General features: G+C 40.4%; 1 protein-coding gene across 1 annotated transcript; it reads left to right on the top strand.

The window, feature by feature from the left end:
• Window positions 1-406: 406 nt before the first annotated feature.
• Window positions 407-20,688, top strand: fra10ac1 (FRA10A associated CGG repeat 1). Its single transcript, XM_063483030.1, has 14 exons — window positions 407-496; window positions 2,552-2,631; window positions 2,830-2,922; window positions 3,158-3,203; window positions 3,374-3,450; window positions 3,640-3,723; window positions 3,873-3,957; window positions 6,134-6,179; window positions 14,884-14,997; window positions 16,755-16,797; window positions 17,197-17,330; window positions 18,163-18,213; window positions 19,430-19,514; window positions 20,143-20,688. Exons 1-14 carry the CDS (start codon window positions 479-481, stop codon window positions 20,183-20,185), a joined length of 999 nt encoding a protein of 332 aa, XP_063339100.1. The 5' UTR covers window positions 407-478; the 3' UTR covers window positions 20,186-20,688.
• The last annotated feature ends 207 nt before the right edge of the window (window positions 20,689-20,895 follow it).

Here is a 20,895-nt window from a genome sequence, read left to right as displayed (position 1 = left end):
ATGAATCAATTGCCGGTTGATCCGTGTAACTGGGCCATTTGTTCTAAAATGAATGTCGATGCTCGATGTTGTACTGCACCCCCCTTTCATCCCCAATAGATTATTCATTTCACCTGGTGACGCTGACTTGCCCCCTGATAAATGGCTAATTAGATAAATTAGGTGATGGACGAACTGATAAATTAGAAAAGAATTAGATGCCCGATTAAAGAAACTGTTATCAGCCAATTACACTTACACAGAATTAGACTTTAGAGCCTCGTTATTGACTACAAACCAATGTAAGCTTTAATATCATAGAAAAAAAAAGGAAATGATAAATTATTCTTGGACTTATTTCTTGATTTTTCTCAGATTCTTCTAAATATAATTCATGTAGGTCTGCGTCATCATACCGCGACTTACTTCCTACGTCATCACATGGCGATTACATTTTGTAAACAGTCAGCAGCAGTTCGTAGGGAGAAAGAAAGAAGCCATGGATGATCTTGTGAAGGTAAACTTTTTATACATGTGATATAGTCGCGTCTCTTCTTTTGCAAACAAGGCTGTGAGGACGTGTTCGCGTATTTGTTAGCAGCCAGTTATCTCCCTCACAGATACGTGTGTCGGTGCTGCCTACTAACGCCGTGTTGGTTCCTGACTGCTTCACTGGTCACAGTCAGGGATGAGCGGTGTCTGTGGCGCGTGACAGGTCCAAAGCAGTCAAAGCACGAGCTAAAGCGCGTGCCTGCGTGAAATTCACAGCAGTCAGAGTCGTCGTGCACCTGCTACAGTGTCATAGCTCGTTTCTGATGACGGGACCTCTAAAATATCTCACTTTGTTCACTATTTCATCCATCATTGAGCACTTGCTCTGCCACACTGAGTGAGGGAAAGCTGCTGCTATAGTCTCTCGTTGTAGCAGTTACTCCAATTGTCTTCTTTTAGCCAGACATTTGGTGACTTTGAGAGATAAATTACACAAAAACAATTTTTTTTACATCATTAAAATGTGATTTCCGATTTCTGGGTGTATTCTATGGGTAATATCGTTGCTTATATTGATAAATAGGCTGCAGCCAAAAGGATTTCTGAAGGGGTTACATATAACATAAAGAAATGACCTGTTTTGAAAGTATTTTTATGACTCTGCATTTCAACATTATTATCAATACAGATCGTTCTGGCCACTTTAAATGTCTTTATAGAGGTATTTTGTTATATTTGTTGCACTTTTATTGCTACACCCAAGACAGGATCTTACTTGACAAAGACATTTTTAATGTCAAGGAAACTTTTCACATGGATAAATAAAGGCTATATAAAATTTACATTTCCAAATATTGATTGCAGCTTCTACTTGTGACAGGAATGTTCTTTCTGGGTAGAAATGACTTGATATCATCGAGCTATGCAGACATGTTTGACAGATTACAGGCCAATCGGATATTATTTTATTCCGCAGACGATCACTTTTGGGGCAAGACACTGGGTCAAATTCATCCCATATCCACTAAGATGGACTTTTAGATCAACCAGTGTGGGTTAAATAAATGAAGAGATGATTTTATGGAAGCTTGAAACATTCATGAGACACGAGAACTGTCTGTGTTCCCACTAAATTTGCTTGTTTGGCACTTGTGGAATAAAATAGAATGGGATCATTCTAGTTTTTATGTTTTCATGTCTTAAGTATATTGGACAATTATGTGATAATAGATGCTTTTCTCCAAAAAACAGTGTTGTGAATACCTAAAAACCTAACAATAAAATCACTCTCCTACTCTCTGTTTATTCACGTCAGACAGGAAACTTGTAGACACTTATTGTGAAGGAATGCTTGGCCCGAGACAAAATTGACCTGGATCAAATTATAAAGGCATAGAATATGTTCTAGTTAACTTAAACCTGACCTGTTATGCTTCCTGTTTTCTTTCTTTTCTGTTATATTTATACCCTTACAGTATTAAACATGATTAATGTTTGAAAGAATGAGGTGAGACTGCTGCAGCCGAGTTTCTGTTTTATTTTTTTCCCCCACCTTTGGGTCTCAATGTGTGAACGTGAGGAGCCATCTATAATATAGTTGATTTAAGCACATAGGCGCTCAATCCACCTGCTGTTTGAACCCATTCTTTATCAACAATCAAAAGAAAGTTGACTTAAACTGATGGGGTCTTAAGATGAGAGTCTGTTTTGTGTCAGACAGAGAAAGCACTGATCAGAGGAAATATGCAAAAATGCCCTCCCTCATTCAGAAATGCATACTTTAATGGGTTTATATATATATATATATATATATATATATATATATATATATATATATATATATATATATATATATATGTGTGCAGCAGATGTTAATACATAGTGTCATGTTTACTCTAAGATCAGTCATTACCCTATTCGTGTCACACGTTGCAATACATGTCTCACAGTTAGGATATACAGTACAAGCGTATGCATGCATTTTTTTATCTAATATGCCTAATTTTGCTAGAAAGTGTGTGGGTAAGTGCAACATGTATCATCAGATATGATTCACAAATCACTTCCTGTGTTTCCTCAGGTTCACGGGGGCGGCGGTTATGACTCTGACTTCAGTGATGAAGGTGGACAGGGAGAGTCCTCACAGAGAGGCCTTAAAAGGTCAAATGAAGGCTAAAGAATTATTTAGGCTCAATGATACTTTTTCGCTTTATTCGCATTTGGCTCAACTGAACTCCTGGTACTATATCTGTGCTGACCAAATGAGATGGGATTGTACAGACGATAATATGAATAAACACAAGTGTTTTTAATCCATTTTTTTCACAAGCTTTCTGCTATTATGTGTACCTTCTACAGGAAACATGAGGAGGAAATCTTACAGAAGCCGTTTCAGAAAGGTCGCCACTCTAAGGTGGCTCACCGCAGCTTGCACTCAAATGAAGTGGACAGGTATGGTGACTAATAGCAGATCGAAGAAGTGCTAATGGTTTTTAGCTGCTCGCATTTTACCTATGCACACTACAGTTAATGTCACTTCTTATGGGCCAATCTGATTAAATGCTCTCAGTGGATTGTTTTTTCTTTGCAAGCTATCATACATTATCTTGTTTTGTTTTGGTTTTTTTTGTCTATTTTTTGATAAAAATGCATCATTTATATTTATATATTTTTTTGTTTTGTTTAGAGAAGAAGCCCGGAACAGACGAGCCCATCTGATATCCATGAACGCTGTATCCTTTCTTAATTTATCATTTCTTTCGGCTATGAGTAGACGACGAAGAGGCTGATGAAACGTAACTTTTTAAGATATTAAAATGTGATGCGGTAGGAAATTTTAGGCTGTTTACAGTTGCAAAAGTTAACATTGAACAACAGAATGACCTTAAGCAGATGTCTCCAGTTTGAGCGGCACAAGAAGTTTGTCGGTGATTACATACTGTACTACGGAGGACAGATGGTTGACTTCAAGCGCTCAGCGTGAGTAATCTTACTCACAGTCAACTCTGGGGAACAGTCAGCTGCTGTCACTCCAGGCAAAATAATGACAATATGTCTATACATCACTGCAATCCAGTTAATCATTTCATTAAAATTGATAGTTGCAGAAGTTGTTTTTCGGTTTATGCGCACTCATAAACTTTGTCATTTTACATTTATTCCCCGTAGAGTCAAGGACAAAACAGATCTAGACGTGCTGCGTGAAAACCATCGTTTCCTCTGGAGGGATGAGGACGAGGAGGACATGACATGGTGATCAACTTAGTGGCATCAGTAATAATGAATTAGTTTTTTACCTGTTCAGTTGTCTTCTGAAAAGTCTATACGTTAAACTAGAAGTTAGTTAATGATGTGTGTGCTGATTTTCTTAGTTGCTTGTGGGTTTTTTTTTTCTGTGGCAGGGAAAAAGAATTGGCCAAAAAGTATTATGACAAGCTGTTTAAAGAATACTGCATAGCTGACCTCAGCAGATACAAGGAAAACAAGGTGAGAGGAATGGAAATATGATTGATTTCTTACCAATTTTTAAACAGTAATACAGCTTATGTAATGCAGTTTCTGTAGTATGATATGATAGCATTTTTGAATATTTGAAAGCATTTAAAAATTGTCATTTAAAAAAGCCAGTTTCACACAAGGTGCAGGAATTAAAACCTTAAATTACAGTTCAAATGAAGGTAGCACTTCATGATACCATTCTTAATAAATTATACATTTATAGTTAAATAAACTTTAGTATAAAGTTGATATAAAGTGAATGTTAATGTTAGCTAATCATGAGTAATATTCATGTTACTTATGTAGACTTATGTAGTATTATTTATTGCATTATATCAAAGAATGGATTATAATTACAGTCTGACAACTTAAGCACACATGACATTTACTATACTTTAGTAAATTACATGTGTCAGTGATGACCAAAATTTGTCCTAAAGTTTAATTACTAATAAGTGAGCCCGTCCTTATTACTGAGGTCTCAAGTTTAGCCCCCTGTAGCATGCCTTAGTAATACACTTGGGCCATTATTTCCCCCAAAATCTAACCAAGCAGCCAGTAAAACAGGGAAAGGATCAGGACACATCTCCAGGTTCACAGTGTTGTGACTGCTTGCACAGTTAGGCTCAGAATCTGAATCAGCAGTTGCCTTTAAATCAAACAGTCAAGATGTGATGGAAGTGCCGACTTTCAGCTTTAATTCGGAGGCTTTTACACAAATGTTTTCATTTCTTTTATGCAGAGTCTCTCATATTCGGAGGATCAAAATTAATTGGACAAACTGACATCATTTTAAATATAAATATTGTTTTAAATACTTGGACGAAACTCCTTTAGAGTCCAGGACTGCCTGAAGCCTAGAACCCACTGATGTCACCAAATGCTGTTTCTATTCTTGAGATGCTCTCCCAGGATTTTACTGTAGCCTCCATGGATTGCTGCTTGTTTGTGAGTCTCTCTGCTTTCAGCTTTATCTTCATTAAACTGAAAAACATGCTGCATTGAGTTGAGATCAGATGAAACTCTCAGGGTGCTTTTGCACCATACTTTGGGTCATTATCCATTTGTACTGTGAAGCGCTGTCAAAGCCATCTTCTGTGGGTCTTTCAGGCTTTTTAGTGTTGCGGAGCTGTCCACTACTCCTAAACTTTCTACTGTCCCTCTGATAGGTTTATGTCATTTTTTGTCAATTAAAATAAGTCTACAGATCAGTCGCATCTTGATTGTTTGATTTCAAATCCACTCTGGTGGTATACGGAGTCAAAACTACAAAAATTATGAACCAATTTCTAAATCCTAGAAATCGATTTATCACTTACGCACCTACATGTGCTATAAGATAACATTACAGTGCCCGTAGACACCTCAGCAATCAGCGTTACCAGGACCTGCTCCAGTATTCCAAAAAGATTACACTAATTATCCCTGCAGTGTTGCCATGTGTAAAGGTTAATATTACCTAAGTCTCACTAATCTCCATAATAGCGAGCCCATTTTAGACTGAAGTCGGGGGTATGATGTGTTCTGGCGCTCTGCTCTGTCTCCAGTGATCGCTGAGCCTTTTTGGAGCGAGGCCAACGTTTAAAACTGATGAAAAGTGGCACACGTGTGGCCCAGCTCAGTATCTCTTGCATTTGTGCTGATGAGTTTTCTGTGCACACATCTCTTTTACGCTTACACCTCAGACATGGCGCACAATACAGAATACCTGGAATTATCTATGTTTATTGGAGGCACTGTAGGTAAATTGAAACATTTCAATTTAAAAAGTCCAAGCCGCTAAACACTAAAAAGGTTGTGCACCTGATTTATTCACTAGTTATTCTAAAACGCCTACGAATAAAAATATAAAGGGCGAGTTGCAATACGTCGGGTCAAAAGGACACCACTTACTATAGATGTGTTTACATTAACAAGTTAATGTGCATGCACAGCATTTAATAATAAGAGTACATGGGTGAATAAACACAAATATATGCAGTCCTTATATTCTCAGTTCTTTTTCTGATCCAACTGCCTTTGAAAACTAATATCATTAAAAGGTGGGGACAACACAGCTATGGCTTGCAAGCTATATGGATGGAAAAGCGATCTGATGCATTAGTCAGTTTTTTGAATATGATTTTGCTCATTTATGCTCATTTAAAAAATCTGTGCCCAACAGTTTGGATTTCGATGGCGGACAGAGAATGAAGTTGTCGCTGGAAAAGGTATGGCATACACCTGTTATATGCTTGCATGTTCCTGCTAATGTTGCTGTATCGAGCACTTACATTTTGATTCGTAGTGAGAATAAGGAAGAGAATAAGCTGGAAAACAGCCTGGAGAGGTAGAAGTATGCTCTGGGGAGAGGAGGGATCCAAGTCAGTTGAAGCAACACAGAGTAGGTGTGTGTGTGTGTGTGTGTGTGTGTGTGTGTGTGTGTGTGTGTGTGTGTGTGTGTGTGTATGTGTGTACGGGTTCGTACTATCCTGGTGGGGACCAAAATCTGACTTTTACTATCCTGGTGGGGACTTTCTGCACCGTGGGGACCAAAATCCAGGTCCCCTCGGGGTTGAAAGCAATTTTCACACTCAAAATGCGGTTTTACTGTCAGGGTTACAATTAGGTTATGGTTAGGTTTAGGGTAAGGGTTAGGGTTAGGCATTCATTTTTAATGGTTAGGGTTAGGGTAAGGGGCTAGGGAAAGCATTATGTCAATGGGATGTCCCCACGAGGATAGCAAACCAGACATGTGTGTGTGTGTGTGTGTGTGTGTGTGTGTGAGAAAAGGGGACAGGTGCAACAGTCATGCTGCAAGGAGCAAAGGTAGTAAAGGTAGAATAAAATACCTGGGGTCAACCATCCAAAATAATGCAGAACTCACAGGTCGGAGTGGGTGGAGACGAGTGTCAGGGGTGATTTGTGACAGAAGGAAGAACGAAAGGGAGAAAGAAGCCAAGCTGGAGATGCTTATATTTTTAAATGGGAGTGATCAGGATGGACAAGATTAGAAATTAGGCACTTTATATTGTAAGGTAAAAACCCTACAATAATACAGTAATACGCAATATTATTAATAAACCCCAGTAATCAGACTACCCCCTTTGAGCAAGGCGACGGTGGGACAGGAAAAACTCCCGCTTAACAGGAAGAAACCTCCAGCAGAACCAGGCTGAGGGAGGGGAAGCCATCTGCCACGACTGGTTGAGTGAGGGGAGGAAGACAGGAAAGGCAGCATGTAGGACATGCAGGGGGATGGTGGTGATAGGGTGAAGGGAGGAAGATGATCTGCTGTGACGACCCCTAAGGGGAGAAGTGATCTTAAATTGCAATAAAAAGCATACTTGTTGAGCAAAGAGATCCGTTTTAATCAAGTGGCTGGAACTGAATCCTTATTACTTAATATTCTATGTAATGCTGACATAAAGTCCGGATTCAGGGAGGTGTTGGAAAACGGGATATTTTAATTACTATTTGTGACGTTTTTGCTTGCAGTGATGCTCTAAATTCACATTTTAGTGAAGTGGGATTATAGCTTTTTCACCCACACCTCACATCCTTCTCCACTAGATGGAGACAGAGATAAAGACAATTCACACAGCAGTACATCACCTATGATTGGTGCTTCCCCTCAGGAGTCTCTCCACATGTCAGGCTCTTTAAAAAAAATCTGCCTGCTGCAATTTGGTTTGACTTTATGGCTCTCCAGAATGGCGTCATAAATCTTTAAACGATTTGACCTTTCATCTGAATTTTCTTTCCGTGTTTGCTTGTGGCTTCCCATCTTAAGCAGCCGCGGATTAATCTGTCCATTGATACCCAACACTGTAGCTTTCTGATAGCACTGGACTGGCTTGATGGTTTGGCAGTGTTTCCATGATTACTGTTGCTATTATTGCTCAGGATTAGTACAACACCTCTCTGTCTACCGCTGCGTTTGTGTGACAGTGGTATTTATAAGTTTACCTGGAAGGACAATAGCTGCTGCTCAGCAAGGGAGCCTGCCTTGACAGCTCATTAATAAAGTGAGCTTCACACACATACACAATCTCATATACACACATACACATATGCAGAGTCATTTAACATTTAAATTATTATTATAATTATGTTTATACCAGTACAACCTCACAAACACACAAACAGCGTGTCTGGGAAAGCTGACTAAACCAATATGTTGTTCCGGATTAAGACAGTGTAATCTTGGACTCTGACAGTTCAAGCCATGTAGCAGTACTCTACAGGAAGTGGGATTAGATTAGGTCAGATGCACTGCACTTTAGCTGCCTCAGCTGTGATTTGTGGACATTAATAATTACTAGAGACATGCTCCTTAAGTACTGTTTAGAGCATGGGACTCTAAACCCTCTCCAGTGAGATCAATACTAAATAAATTCTGTAAGTTGGGCCTGACGCCCCCGTTCAGACGTGAAGAATACACTGGTGCAAGTCTTTGTCATGGATTGAGTATAACAGGAGTTTGATTTGATTTGTAAGCTGATATAGAGTGTCATCAATCACAGACACTTGAATCTTGGCAACAATCTGTTGGCGAGTCATCAACGTGAAAGTTTTTGATTTATTGTTCAATTACCAGCAGTTCCACTTGGACTAAGTGTTGCTAGTCCGAACTCGTGTGTAGTACTGCTTCCCGTCAATTAAACTGATCTTGTACCACCTCCGATGGCCACGTTTTACTTTTGCTCTGGCATGAATACCTTTTTTGGAAACCATCCCCTTATCATCGCTGCTTTCTGTGCACCTCAGATCATGCTGGTGGATAATGCTGACTAGTCTCCATCCAATAAGGTTGGATCACGAAGAACACTGACCTTTCTTTTCATTGCTATAGTGTTATATTGGATCAAGGAGTGCACAGTACCAAAAGGTTTCATTCTCTCTTCTTTTTGGGGGGGATCACAGGTTATCCTCCCACTGGAGTCTTGCTGCAGATTTTTTTTGAAGAATGAGATGTGCTTCTAGTCCTTGCTGATAACTTTCTTTTTCTCATCTCGGTGCCTTTATACTTCTGAAAGTTCCACATGAATTCCTGTAGTTGAATATAAGAGAAAGCTACAAATGTCTCATATTAACAGATCTTAAAGGTACTTTCTTGTTTTTCTTTTTTTTTTTTTCTAAACAGAAGTTGTCATTTGTATTTGGGAAAGTAGCATGAAAACTTATACTTGGTTGCATACACGGGAGTATAACTGTGGACTGTGGCTTTCCATGGAGGGCACATGGACATGTATTCACCCTCTGCCTATGAAATAGACATGGATACCATTGCAATAGTGACATATTCATATAAACAATGAGCAAAGTTTCAGAAAATGAGGTGAGACTGCTATGAACATCTTTTTTTTCCGTGCTCTTGACTGCAAACACACAAGCATGAACCACTTGCTGTTCACTTTTAAATATGCGGGGCAGCCAATCAGAAGACAGTTACTTTAAAGTCCAAGAATAAAAACATGTGGAGCAAAGAGCAAAGATAGCTGAGGCTAGGTTGTTGTAGGTGGGCCTCCTGTCAAGGTACACACTGACACAGCAGGAGTTAGGTTTGACCCAGCTTCTGCTGCCTTGGAATAAATGCCACTGGTAGCCGAAATGTGAAGCCACTTTTAGCTTGCACAGTGGCATGACTTTTGTTAAGCATTATACTACTGTCACACTTCAATGAGTGGTTGAAGTACTGGCAAAACAAAATTAGGGCCATGTCTCCGACTGCTTGCAATCATTAGCGTTAAAACCACATTAAGATGTTATTAGTTTGCAATTGATTGCATTCAATTGCTAACTTGACCCCAATCTGTTTATGACAATAGGGCAATGAACTGTGTTGTATTGCAAAAATCTGCTGTTTGGACACAGAAATTGATGTTTCTAACATTCAGAGTTTAGCCAGAAATTCCTCTACAAGTGTTATATAATATAAAATCAAAATTACTGCTGGGATCTGCTAAGTCAAGTCAACTACTGCAAAGCTGTTCTCACTGGCGCACATTGCCAACAATCAGCTGGGGTCAGTCTGTCTGCGTTTGTAAATTAGACGGTGATTATTTGCAAACCTTCACCAATCTGTCACAGAGAGTCACAATCAGTCACAGTCAGTCTGCAACTGTTTTGAGACAAGTTGCCTCCCAACTGGCAACCTATGCAACTGTTTTGCGTTTGAAAGCTGTCGACTACACGCTGTGGGTGTTGCAGGCTCAAACTCTGGGTGACCAACTGATCACCGCAGCAACTTGCAGTTAGTGGACGAAGTGAAAAAATTCAGTGCAGTTACCAGGCAACCACAGATTGGTGGATTTAATTATTTTATGGTCGCAAAAAGGGTGCCATGACATGCTGATCATTTTAGTTGATCTGATAATCAGTTTCCTTTTTTTGGCTTTTCATTGTTTGGTGTCACATTTTTACTTATTTAATTTTGCTCTGTCCTGGATTTTCTTCTGTTTGCTTATCTAAACGTTTGATCCTGCCTCTGCTCCATCTACATTTTGTTGTTGTTGTCAGGTTCATATAAAGCAATTACTCCACCCTTAAATGAGCAAATTCAAATAATGTTATATACTATTCTACATCCTGGTGGTTTCCTTTCAATTTCGATTTAAATAAAACAAAAGTGACAAGCGAATTTAAGGGGTGAGATCGTTTCTGTTGCTTTAAATGATTCCTTTGGCTCGGCCTGTGTTCTAGGCAGGCTTTGCACGTAGTAAGTATATCCTGCTGGGCTCTCATTTGCCAGACAAAATACATCAGCTCCAGAGAAGTAACTGAGTGTATTTTAAGTGTGAGAAGTGGAAGCTCATTATCCGACAGTGCTCAAAGCTTTCAGAGTTACCCAGTCTAACAGCGGCCGGTGTCACTGTCTCCATTCCTATTGTTTCAAAGTGTGAGTGTCAGAGTGCATCTTACAAATGTCAAAATTTGAATATTTCTCTGTGGTTTAAAGAGGGACACATAGATGTAACGCAGATATTCTTGTGCAGATAGAGTATAGAATGCAGTCATAGTACTTTGTAATGCTATTTAGTCTGAGCACTGAACTCAAAGTCATCGTGGAAGACGGACCCCAAAAAAACAAAAAACAGGCTAAACCTGATCAAGCATCAGAGGTGGGAGTGGGTGGTCAGAGAAGCATCCATCTGATTCCTAGTTACATTTCCAATATTTGAAAAGTCGGCCTGAGGGAACCATATATTTTCCACAGGCTGCACTTTTATTGAAGGCATTTCACTCTGGGAATAGGCAAGGTTAGAGTCCTGGTGAGTATCAAGATTTAGCTGAAAAACAACAGCGGATGCAGACACTCACAGTGACCACCTTAATTCTGCATCCTCACAGGCTTTTCAGTCACTAAATGATCTGAAGGAATCATTTTGGGCTGGGGCAGATCTGTTTGAGTTACTTAAGAGTACAGTACAGTCCATGTACCTTTGAACAGAGTCAGCTCACCTTGCAGCAGTAGAAGCATGTGACTAGCAGCTTTGTGATGGTCGTGATATTAAACAAACAGGTCAGCATTATGGGAAACTTGCGTATTTGCTTTTGCTTACAGCCCTGACCCTAAGAAACAGGAGTTGACGTGTATCATCTCTCTGTCTGTTTGTCTTATGGCAATAAAGTCCGCCTGCCAGCATCTCTTCAACTCTATTCATCAGTCTGTTTGCTGCCTCTTAGGAGTAGCAGTCTAAGCAGCCTCTCTCTCTCTCCGCTAACATCCTCCAGCTCATCTGGGCGGGGGGGCACAAAGGTGTTCCCAAGCCACCCGAGAGAGCTAGGTGTGACCTCGCCTAGGAGGCGTCCAAGATGCCAAACCACCTCGACTGGCTCCATTTAATAATGAGAAGTACCGGCTCTACTCCGAACCTTTCCCGAATGACTGAGCTCCTTACCTTATCTCTAAGGGAGAACTCAGCCACCCTTCAAAGCCAATTACTCGATCTCATTCTTTTGGTCACTACCCAGAGCTCGTAGCCGTAGGTGAGGGTGTGAACATAGCTCAACCAGTAAATCGACAGCGTCGCTGTTTTCACCACAAGCGACTGCTACAGCGCCCGCATCACTGCTGACACCACATCAGTCCGTCTGTCAATCTCCCACTCCACCCTCCCCTCACTTGGGGACAAGACTCCGAGGTACTTAAACTCCTCCACTTGGGGCACCAACTCGTCCAGACCCAGAGTGGGCACTCCACCTTTATCTGGCGCCCCACTTGGAGGTGCTAATTCTCATTCCCACTGTCCTCACAAGTGACCTCGAACCGTTCCGCTGCGAGTTTCACGCCACCTTCTCATGAAGCCAACATAGCCAGATAATCCACAAAACACAGAGATGAGATCCTGAGCCCACCAACGCAGAGACGCTCCGCAGCCTGGCTGTGCCTAGAAATTCTGTCCATAGAAAATCAAAATCTCTTCATCTTACTAATTAAAAAGTAAAAGAAAACAAACTACAAACATTGGTATTTGTGATTTTAAGAAAATGTTTTTATGGGATTGACGTGTTAGACTTTTAAGTGTGTTCAGTGACTTCGCTCAGCTGGATGCCTGCCAAGCCCTTATAAGAAGAGCAATTACTATCCATGTTTGTGCTCGGTTGGTTGTGTCCTGTAAATAGTTTTTCATAATAGTGGTCTTTGGCCAGAGTCCTTTTCTGGCTGCAGGGGATTTTTAATGAATTATTTTTTTTATTTTTTACTGCAGCACTGCAAGTGACCACAGGGAAAAATTAACAGCAAGACTTTAAGGTGTGGTTCTGTGTGCAGTTCTGCTAATGTGTGTTTCCATAAGTTCCACACGGTGCTAATCTAAGTTAATTGGCTCCCTTTTTGTAGCTTCACATGAAAGTGGATTGGATCTTTTTTTGTCTAACCCAGCACGGCACGTCTGGTCTGATAGCAATCCCTTTGATAGAAGGGGAAAAAAACCAGACAAATGTGTCATTTCGCATCATCGTGTGGACTTGGCAGTTATCCAAGAGTGAATAAAAAGTGAATGCACGCTAGTTCAGGTCACTCCCTTTGACATCATCCAGTCACTGTTAATCGTGCACCCATCTGTCCTGTGGTAGTTATCCGTCTTGATCTCGGGCCACTGGCTGGTGGCATTATTAACCAATGACGTAGGAGGACCGGAGTTTCCTCTCCTAACAGGATTCATCAGCTTTTTTCTTTTTCTCTTTCATGTGGCACGTGAGGCTCACCTGATGTGTGAAAATACCTGGCGCCTCTCAACAGTGGAAATCTTTCTTTTCTTTCATCAGACAACCCGATATAGCTCGCGTCCATCTGTCAGTTTTTTTTAAAAGCTTACCGCAGTTGGCTTTGGGTAAAAAGAAGCGGTGTGCCACCCTGGTCAGGTCACCACTCCATCACTGTGTATAAAACTTGTTTTATAAAGCAGCAATTCTCTCTGCATCCCAGTTTTTTGTTTTAAATCGGTTTTCCAAATACAGTACCGGGGACTTGTTGTAAGGTTTCAAGTGTGAAATTTTTGGGCCTAGGGACTGAAAACTATCAGAAATACGTTGACAAACTGCGTCCTGGCCTTGATTGTATTTAGTTTTTGACATTTATTTGTCAAAAAAATTGCCTGGAAACAGATTTATATTGACTCCACTCTCCCAGGGTCACATTTGTGTGTAGCTGGAGGGCTCCACACATTCGAACGCGCCATGTTGTAACCTTCGAATAAATCACATTCTTTTCTATTTTACACTGAGCTGCTTCTCAAAGGGAGCGAGGGGATTCAGAATGATGTTCAAGGGCGCTTCTTTATTTTTAATATGCAAAGCAGAACCTTTAACGTCCGGCTTTAACAACAGATAAGAAAATCATTTTTTTTCATAGGCATCATGATCGTCATTGAGGTCACTGATAATGGGTGAAGACTGTATAGGATTCTCCCAGGTCTCTGGGTATCGGTCACTAATCGTGGCGTTAAGACGGCACAGAGATGAGAAGATGGCCCTCACCCAAGTAACGCCCACGTAGAGCAAGGGAGGAACAGGATATGCTGACATTTTCGAGTAATATAAATACTTTTAGTGACATCCTGACATTCTCTGTGACCTCACCGAGGAGTTGATATTTGTGTTTTTGACTGGAAATTGTTGGATTCTTTCACGGGTCTCTTTTATAAGTACAGTGTCTTCCCCTGACACATAAACTCAAGTAGACCTCATTTGAACCGTAGCCAGAAGTGTCTTCTTCTAAGCTGACGTCACTGGATCTTAATCTCATACAGCACGTGAAGAGAGAGTCCGCCCTACGGCTCAAAGTGGCCCGAGTCCATGAGCCCTGCGTCATCTCACCTGAATGTTTACAGAGTCGCAATCCTTTCCAGGTGAGGGCAGGCATCACTTTCCTCTCACGGAGTTAGGAATTCGTGCCAAGACTGGATGGCTCTGACGCATTCGCTCCCTCTGCTGCAATCTGGAGGAACCCCGGAGACCAGATCAATGCCACCTTAAGCTCCTCTGGGGATAACAGGCAGCCTGTACAGCGGCTGGAGGGAGGCCTGAAGGGATGAGATGAGGGGAAGAAAGGGAGATGAGAAGGAGAAAGGGGATAAGGAGGAAGGGGTGTAGAGATAGATTGCGGTGGGTAAAAGTGAGCAGCAGGGTTTGAAGGTTGCCTGACAGAATCTTTTTGGAGATTCTTAGTCTGTGTCACTACTAAAATACATCCTTTTTATTCTGTTCGCTTTTCTAGTGTAAAGTTTTGAATTTCACACGAACATTCATCATAAGTTGTCTGCGGTTCATTCGAGCCGTCACTCAGTAATTATATCAATTAAAAATGCATTTCTTTGCCGGTCTTCTTCATGAATTGGTGTTAACAAGAGAGCTTACAAAAAAAAGCGGACATGAGTGTAAACATGTGAAATATTCGGATTTGTACATGTGAGCTCCTTCATGTTCCAGGTCAGTTCCAGTGTGGAAACAAACGCTGCGAGAAGGAGGAAGGCCTCAAAAGCTGGGAGGTGAATTTTGCCTACGTTGAACACGGGGAGAAGAGAAACGCACTGGTCAAACTCAGTAAGGAAAAAAAGAAGAGAATTATCTCTTTATTTTATAGCCCCATTTTTTGGAAAAGGTGTGGCTGTGGCCCAGCAAATGGTCCCTATCTATGACCTTAGTCATAATAATCCCCCTTCAGGTTATTATACTGCTGAAAATAATTACTGTAGTTGGAGGAGTCAGTTAAGCAGGAAATGAAAGACTCTTTTAACAAGCTGGTCTTACAGGTCACGTCCAGGTTCTTTCTCCTCACAAAAAAAAAAAATCCCACTTTGTGCCAAATTAAAATTCATTCTTTAGACAGTCCCTATTGTTTAAACAGTAATGAAACGTGATTTGGCAACCCCAGTGCATGAAAAGGGGATGCTTTACTGGACAAATATAATCCATAATGATGATGATGCATTGGTTCATGAGCAGAGTTATTATGAATCTTTTTTTTGTGTTTTGGGAGAAAAACATGAGCTCCAACGGGTTCTTTCATGCTTTCTTCTCTGTAGTTTATACACAGATGATTCATTTTTATCAACAGCATTCCCTTTGTATGTGCGCAATACTGTTATATGCTGCTGAGCAAAAATCTTGAGCCACTGCTCTTTTCTTTATATGTAGCGAGGAAAATGGGTCCAGAGATTTATTAAAAATGTGCAAAAAAAAAAGAGAGTTTGTACAGTTCTAACGAGCTTAAAAGTCAATATTTGGTGTGACCACCTTTATTCTTCAACACAGCCTGAACTCTCTTATTCAGGCTTTCTTCTCATTTCTTTAAGTAGTCTTCAGGAATAGTTCTCCAGACTTCTTGAAGGACATTCAAGGCTCTTCTTCAGATGTTGGCTGTTTTTGTTCTGTTCTCTGTCCAGATCATCCCTTTCCTTTTGTCCAGTTTTATCTATTTTTTTTAAGGACACATTGCATAACATGCTGGGATATGCCAAGGTTTAAGCTAATAGCTTCTAGCAAAAATACTACTACTTAATGCCGCTTAACATTTTTTATTAGATAGCGATGGTGGAGACAGAGGGGGGAAGACAAAGGGCCACAGGTCAGATTCGAACCCAGGCTGCTGCCTTCTGGCGCTCAAGTTACTGCGTCTTAAACGGTGTTAGCTTTGATCAAATTGTGTCATTTTTGCTTTTTTTCATCAATTCGACTAAGGAAATGACAATTAGTTATGTGTTTTTGCGACGGGCTGCATATTTAACAATTTTAAATTTGTCCTTTGATAAAGCTGTGTGTCATGTATAGTTACTATATTGGTTCATCGGTTGGGTGAGGTGACTTTTCCCACATGGGAATTATTCAGAGTTCAGTGTTAAATTGCTTGAAAAAAACAAACGTTCCTCTGGAAATGGTCAGGTACAAGGACTGGACTACAAATGGTTGACAAAGCAGCCACATCGTCCACAGAAAAACTTGCTCAAAAAACTGTTGACATGAAGCCTGATGTCAACAGTCGCTTCTTGGAAGCCAAATATAAAGAAATGAAGGGTGACTCAAGACTTTTGAAGACTCAGCACTGCATATGAATCAGGTTGAACATTTTCTCAGTGTACACCGGGGTGATGCTGCAGTTACTGTATCTTCTATAGAAGCATCATTTTCAACCACTAAATAATAGACATACAGTAGCTTAGTTGAGTAGTTACAAAAAGTGTGAGCATTAACACAGAAGCACCCTGACACTGTCACTATAATAACAATCACAGTAGTAACAGTGGATCTATTTTTAGAGCCGCTACAATAGATGTGAATATGTCATGTTGTTTCTGTTCCAGGACTTTGCCCTGAATGCTCTTTCAAACTCAACTACCATCACAAGTAAGCCGACTTTCACTTCGCCTTTTACATGAACATGTAGCTCTGTTTGCCCGTGAAGACTGATTTCTGAGAGTGCGCTCGTCTGCTAAAAGTAGGCCAGGTCACCATGGACAGTCAGCACGTGTTGTTTTGTTGCATGCAGAGGTTTAGAATTCAAAACATGATTCATATCTCCTGTCTGACCTTACCAGAGTGTCATGATTTTATCAGAGTTTTTTGAATCTGGAAGCAGCTGTATGCATTATAGCTGCTGAAGGATGGCTGGAAGTCTTGTATTAGATGTTTTCATTAAAGCTGCAGTTTACTTGTGTTTTGGATGTGCCATTCAAACCGTTTCACGTAATAGCATTTGAAACAGTGACTTGGCTGACGGTTTGGTCAATTTGTGATTGTGTTCAGGAGGAAGGAGGTGAAAGCAAAACCAAAGACTAAAATGCTCTTGGATCAGAACCAGAAGCCAGCGAAAGCAAAAACAAAGAAGAAAAAGAGATCGTCGTCACATTCGAAGAAGCACAAACACAAGAAGCACCGAGGTAAAACTCCTCCGCTCTTCTTTCCAAATAAACTTTCCTTTAAAACAGTAATAGGATGTAAAAAATACCCTTGGGAGCAACCTTGTTTGCATTATGTTCTTCGAAATTGTGTAATACCAATTTTTCTTTTGTGTTTGACATTTAGTTTTTTTTATTGTTGTAATAATTTCCATTTGATCTCATCTTATTTTATTACAAGAGGTCCAAGCTTTAAAACTGTTATTATTTGTTCTGTCTTTTCCTCTTTCACTAAATTGTTTTTGCAGCAAAAACATTAACAACTAAAAACATACAATTTATCCTCCCCCACCACATTAAACTGGAAGTACTGCACCCATAGGTGGTGCTGTAGGAGTCAGGTTTATGTTTTTAGCAATTATACAAAAGGTGTTGCCAGCAGGGAAGTTGCATGCAGAGTGCCCTCTGGTGGACAGAATGTGCAATGTTAACGCTCATAACACAGTTGAAGGGTGTCTCTCCGCTGTCGCTTTAATTTTGATTTATCCGCTGTTATAAATGGTACATGGACTAGTTCTAATATAGAGCTTTTCTGTGCCCTGACTGAGCACTCCCAGAGGTTTGTAAAACTTTGCTCATCCACTTTTTTCTATGCTTTTTAGTGCTTTCTATCTAACATTTACACACATTCATCCTCCTGTGGATGCATCAAAGAGCAACTTGGGGTTAGTTAGTATCTTGCCCAAGGATATTTGGCATCAGTGTGGCCAACAGTGTGGCAAGTCATGCACGTAGTATTTTTAAAGTGGTCATTAAGGTCAGCAAAGGCCGGTAGCTGTGACTCTGATCGTTGCCTCTCTGTGTTTCTCTATAGATCGCTCCACCTCTTCCAGCAGCTCAGAGGAATTGCAAAACTCGGATAAAGGTAATGTCATGATGGCCTGATGCACACAGACCCACAAACGCATTTTTAAAAAGATGTAGGGATGCACAGATCCCTAAACCTTTTGGTGAAATTTGCCATTTTGCCATTATGATAGGTCACCTGTCTTACATATCTTTTAATTTTTTGCAAATTTTCAAATGTTGCACAAAACTTTTTTAGCTCTTCAATGTTGGAATCTGAGTTTATGATCTCCTTCACCTGAGCGCTGAACTGAAACTCTCCTCCAAACTTCTGCAGTGAAAGCACCCTGACACTCCCATAAGCCCTGTAGTTAATGTTATAGACAGACAGCAGATCCGTGTTTTTCTCAGCATGCTTTTTGTCTCTGTTCTTTCTTTTTTTTTTCTTTTTCTTGTATGTTTTTTAACTTTACTGGAAACAGCATGAAGTGAAGTATGACTTTGCCCCCTTGTCCCTGTTCTGTTTGTTCAGCCAAGGTCTGGCTGGATAAATGGGTTGGTAGGTGGAGGTGTACACTCTGAGGTTATGTCACTGAGTTCCACATGCAGGTCCATACACAAAACCTCTTATGCTTTCTTTCTGCGTCACACATGCTCGAAGCAATTGTATAAGGTTGGAGAACATTAAATTTCGGACTCTGGTATTTAGTGTAATGTATAAGCAGCACTTTCAAAGAGGGGGTAGAGATTTTTAATATCAGGGAAGCACTTTGTGCCCTAGAAACTTTATATTAATGCCAGGGAAAATGAATGGAAAAATATGCTGCTTTGGCCCAGTATAGCATCACATAATTAGTGGCTTATGCTGATAACATATTTGTCTACTACAACCTGCCAAAACTTGTTTCTGAATAAATTTGTGAAGGAGGAAATAGGCCACGTTCTTGAAGAAGAACTCCTATTTTTTTTTCTGCAGGGTTTAGAGTTTACTTCCTAAACATTCACTGGTTGATCAGAGGCTATATGAGTGACAAATTAAAGGAAAATGTCAACTCTGTTATATTTATATTAATAAAGAGTTTCAGTGGGTGTGTTATGCGCATGGTGGAGGTGATTTGGGTCAAAACACTCCATCCACCCCTCTAACTGAGGTCTTTCTCTATTAAAGTCGCTATGCAAAAACTGAATTGTGCACATAAACCCTGACATTGAAACTGATGAGCAAAGGTTACCGGTTGACCCAGTTTTTCTTTGCTGTGAGTGCGACTGACTGCTCTCTGAAACTCTTCTACTAGACTCTGACGCTGGGGATGAGCCAGAGGACCAATCAGAAGGCGACCACTGGCGAGGACCTGCCCCTGCAGTGGAGGAAAAGTCGAGGTGAGGTTAACAGTTAGTGCTCGTTTTAAGCTTCCCGTTTGTCACAGTTACATAGGTTACTGCTGTCTATATAGCACTATGAGAGCTGCTTACATACACTGCGTAAAGCTGCTCACACAATCTTGAACACATTTATGTCAACTTCCACCGAGCTTTGATAGGATAATGATGGTAATGCTTCTGAGCCATTTCACTGGCGGCAAATGGCTTATTACTCTAAATATTGGCTGTGCTAGTTTGGGTTTTATAATCTGTGTAATGAATATTATTGATGTTATTTTAATGTAAAATAACGTCAGGGAGAACATAAAGACCTGCCTCTTACAAATCTGACATTCGTATAGATTGGGTTCTACTTTCAGTCAAGAAAGCGATAGTGGGTAACTTAAGTGCATTTCAGGTCTGTTTGCCTTGTTTAAAAATGTTCAGTCTCTCTTGCTTCTGCCCCTCACTGTGTATTTGTTTGTGTTCTGGATCAGTGTTGTCAACATCATTTTATGCTATATAGAGAACTGACACTGACCGAGTTATGCTGGGGTCCCCCCATAAGAAGCATCTAACAGTTTGTGTCAGTATCATGCATGACAGGAACTTACATTTCTGTGTTTTGCTTGTTGTGTCTCTTCAGGGAGGAAGAGTTTGATGAGTACTTTGAAGACATGTTTCTTTGAATCCGCTGGTATCAGTGGCTTCCCTGCTGTGACTACACTTCTGTGTGTCTTCTGAATACTTAAAGGTGTTCTGTTTGAGTCTTGACTGTATGTAGGTTTATTTCACTGCGAGTTCCATTACTGCCAATGAAATAAACATCGTGTTTACATGGCCTGTCCCTGTCACCTTCTCTTTATATCTGTTTTTGTTTTTAATGTTGCAAATTTTACCATTTTAGTGTCCCTTTTTACGACCCAGCACACAGAGGAAATACTCTTTTTCTTTTCAGCCGTGGAGCTTGCCCCTTGCTTATGATGCATAACTTAATTAAGTCTTAATTCAATAACCTTGTCCCCATGTCCCATTTGCAACTAAACCTGCATATATGATTGTTTTGTGAAGTGTTGCATAAGAGTCAAACCTTCTGCTCTTTAAAAAAAAAGGATTATCTTTAACTGCAGAGGGGAACTACATGTTGCTGGGGATTAAAGACCTTGGCTTAAATAAAGACAATTACCACATACTGCTCTGTCTGTGTCCTTTTTTACTTTCTGCTTTCTCGGGAGCACTCTTTCACTGTGTGATTCATGGCGATGTAAGCTAACAGGTAGTTAAGTACAGTCCACTGAGCAATAACAGCTTGTTTTGGAGTTTAGGCAGGATGCGATTCAGCCTGCAGCTACACTTGTACACCTTTTCAGCTGATCAATTGTGCTGTCAAAGTCCGTTT

The sequence above is a fragment of the Pelmatolapia mariae genome, linkage group LG8 (assembly GCF_036321145.2).
Source record: "Pelmatolapia mariae isolate MD_Pm_ZW linkage group LG8, Pm_UMD_F_2, whole genome shotgun sequence".
In the NCBI taxonomy this organism is placed as follows: Eukaryota; Metazoa; Chordata; class Actinopteri; order Cichliformes; family Cichlidae; genus Pelmatolapia; species Pelmatolapia mariae.
This window is presented reverse-complemented; position numbering and strand designations above follow the sequence as displayed.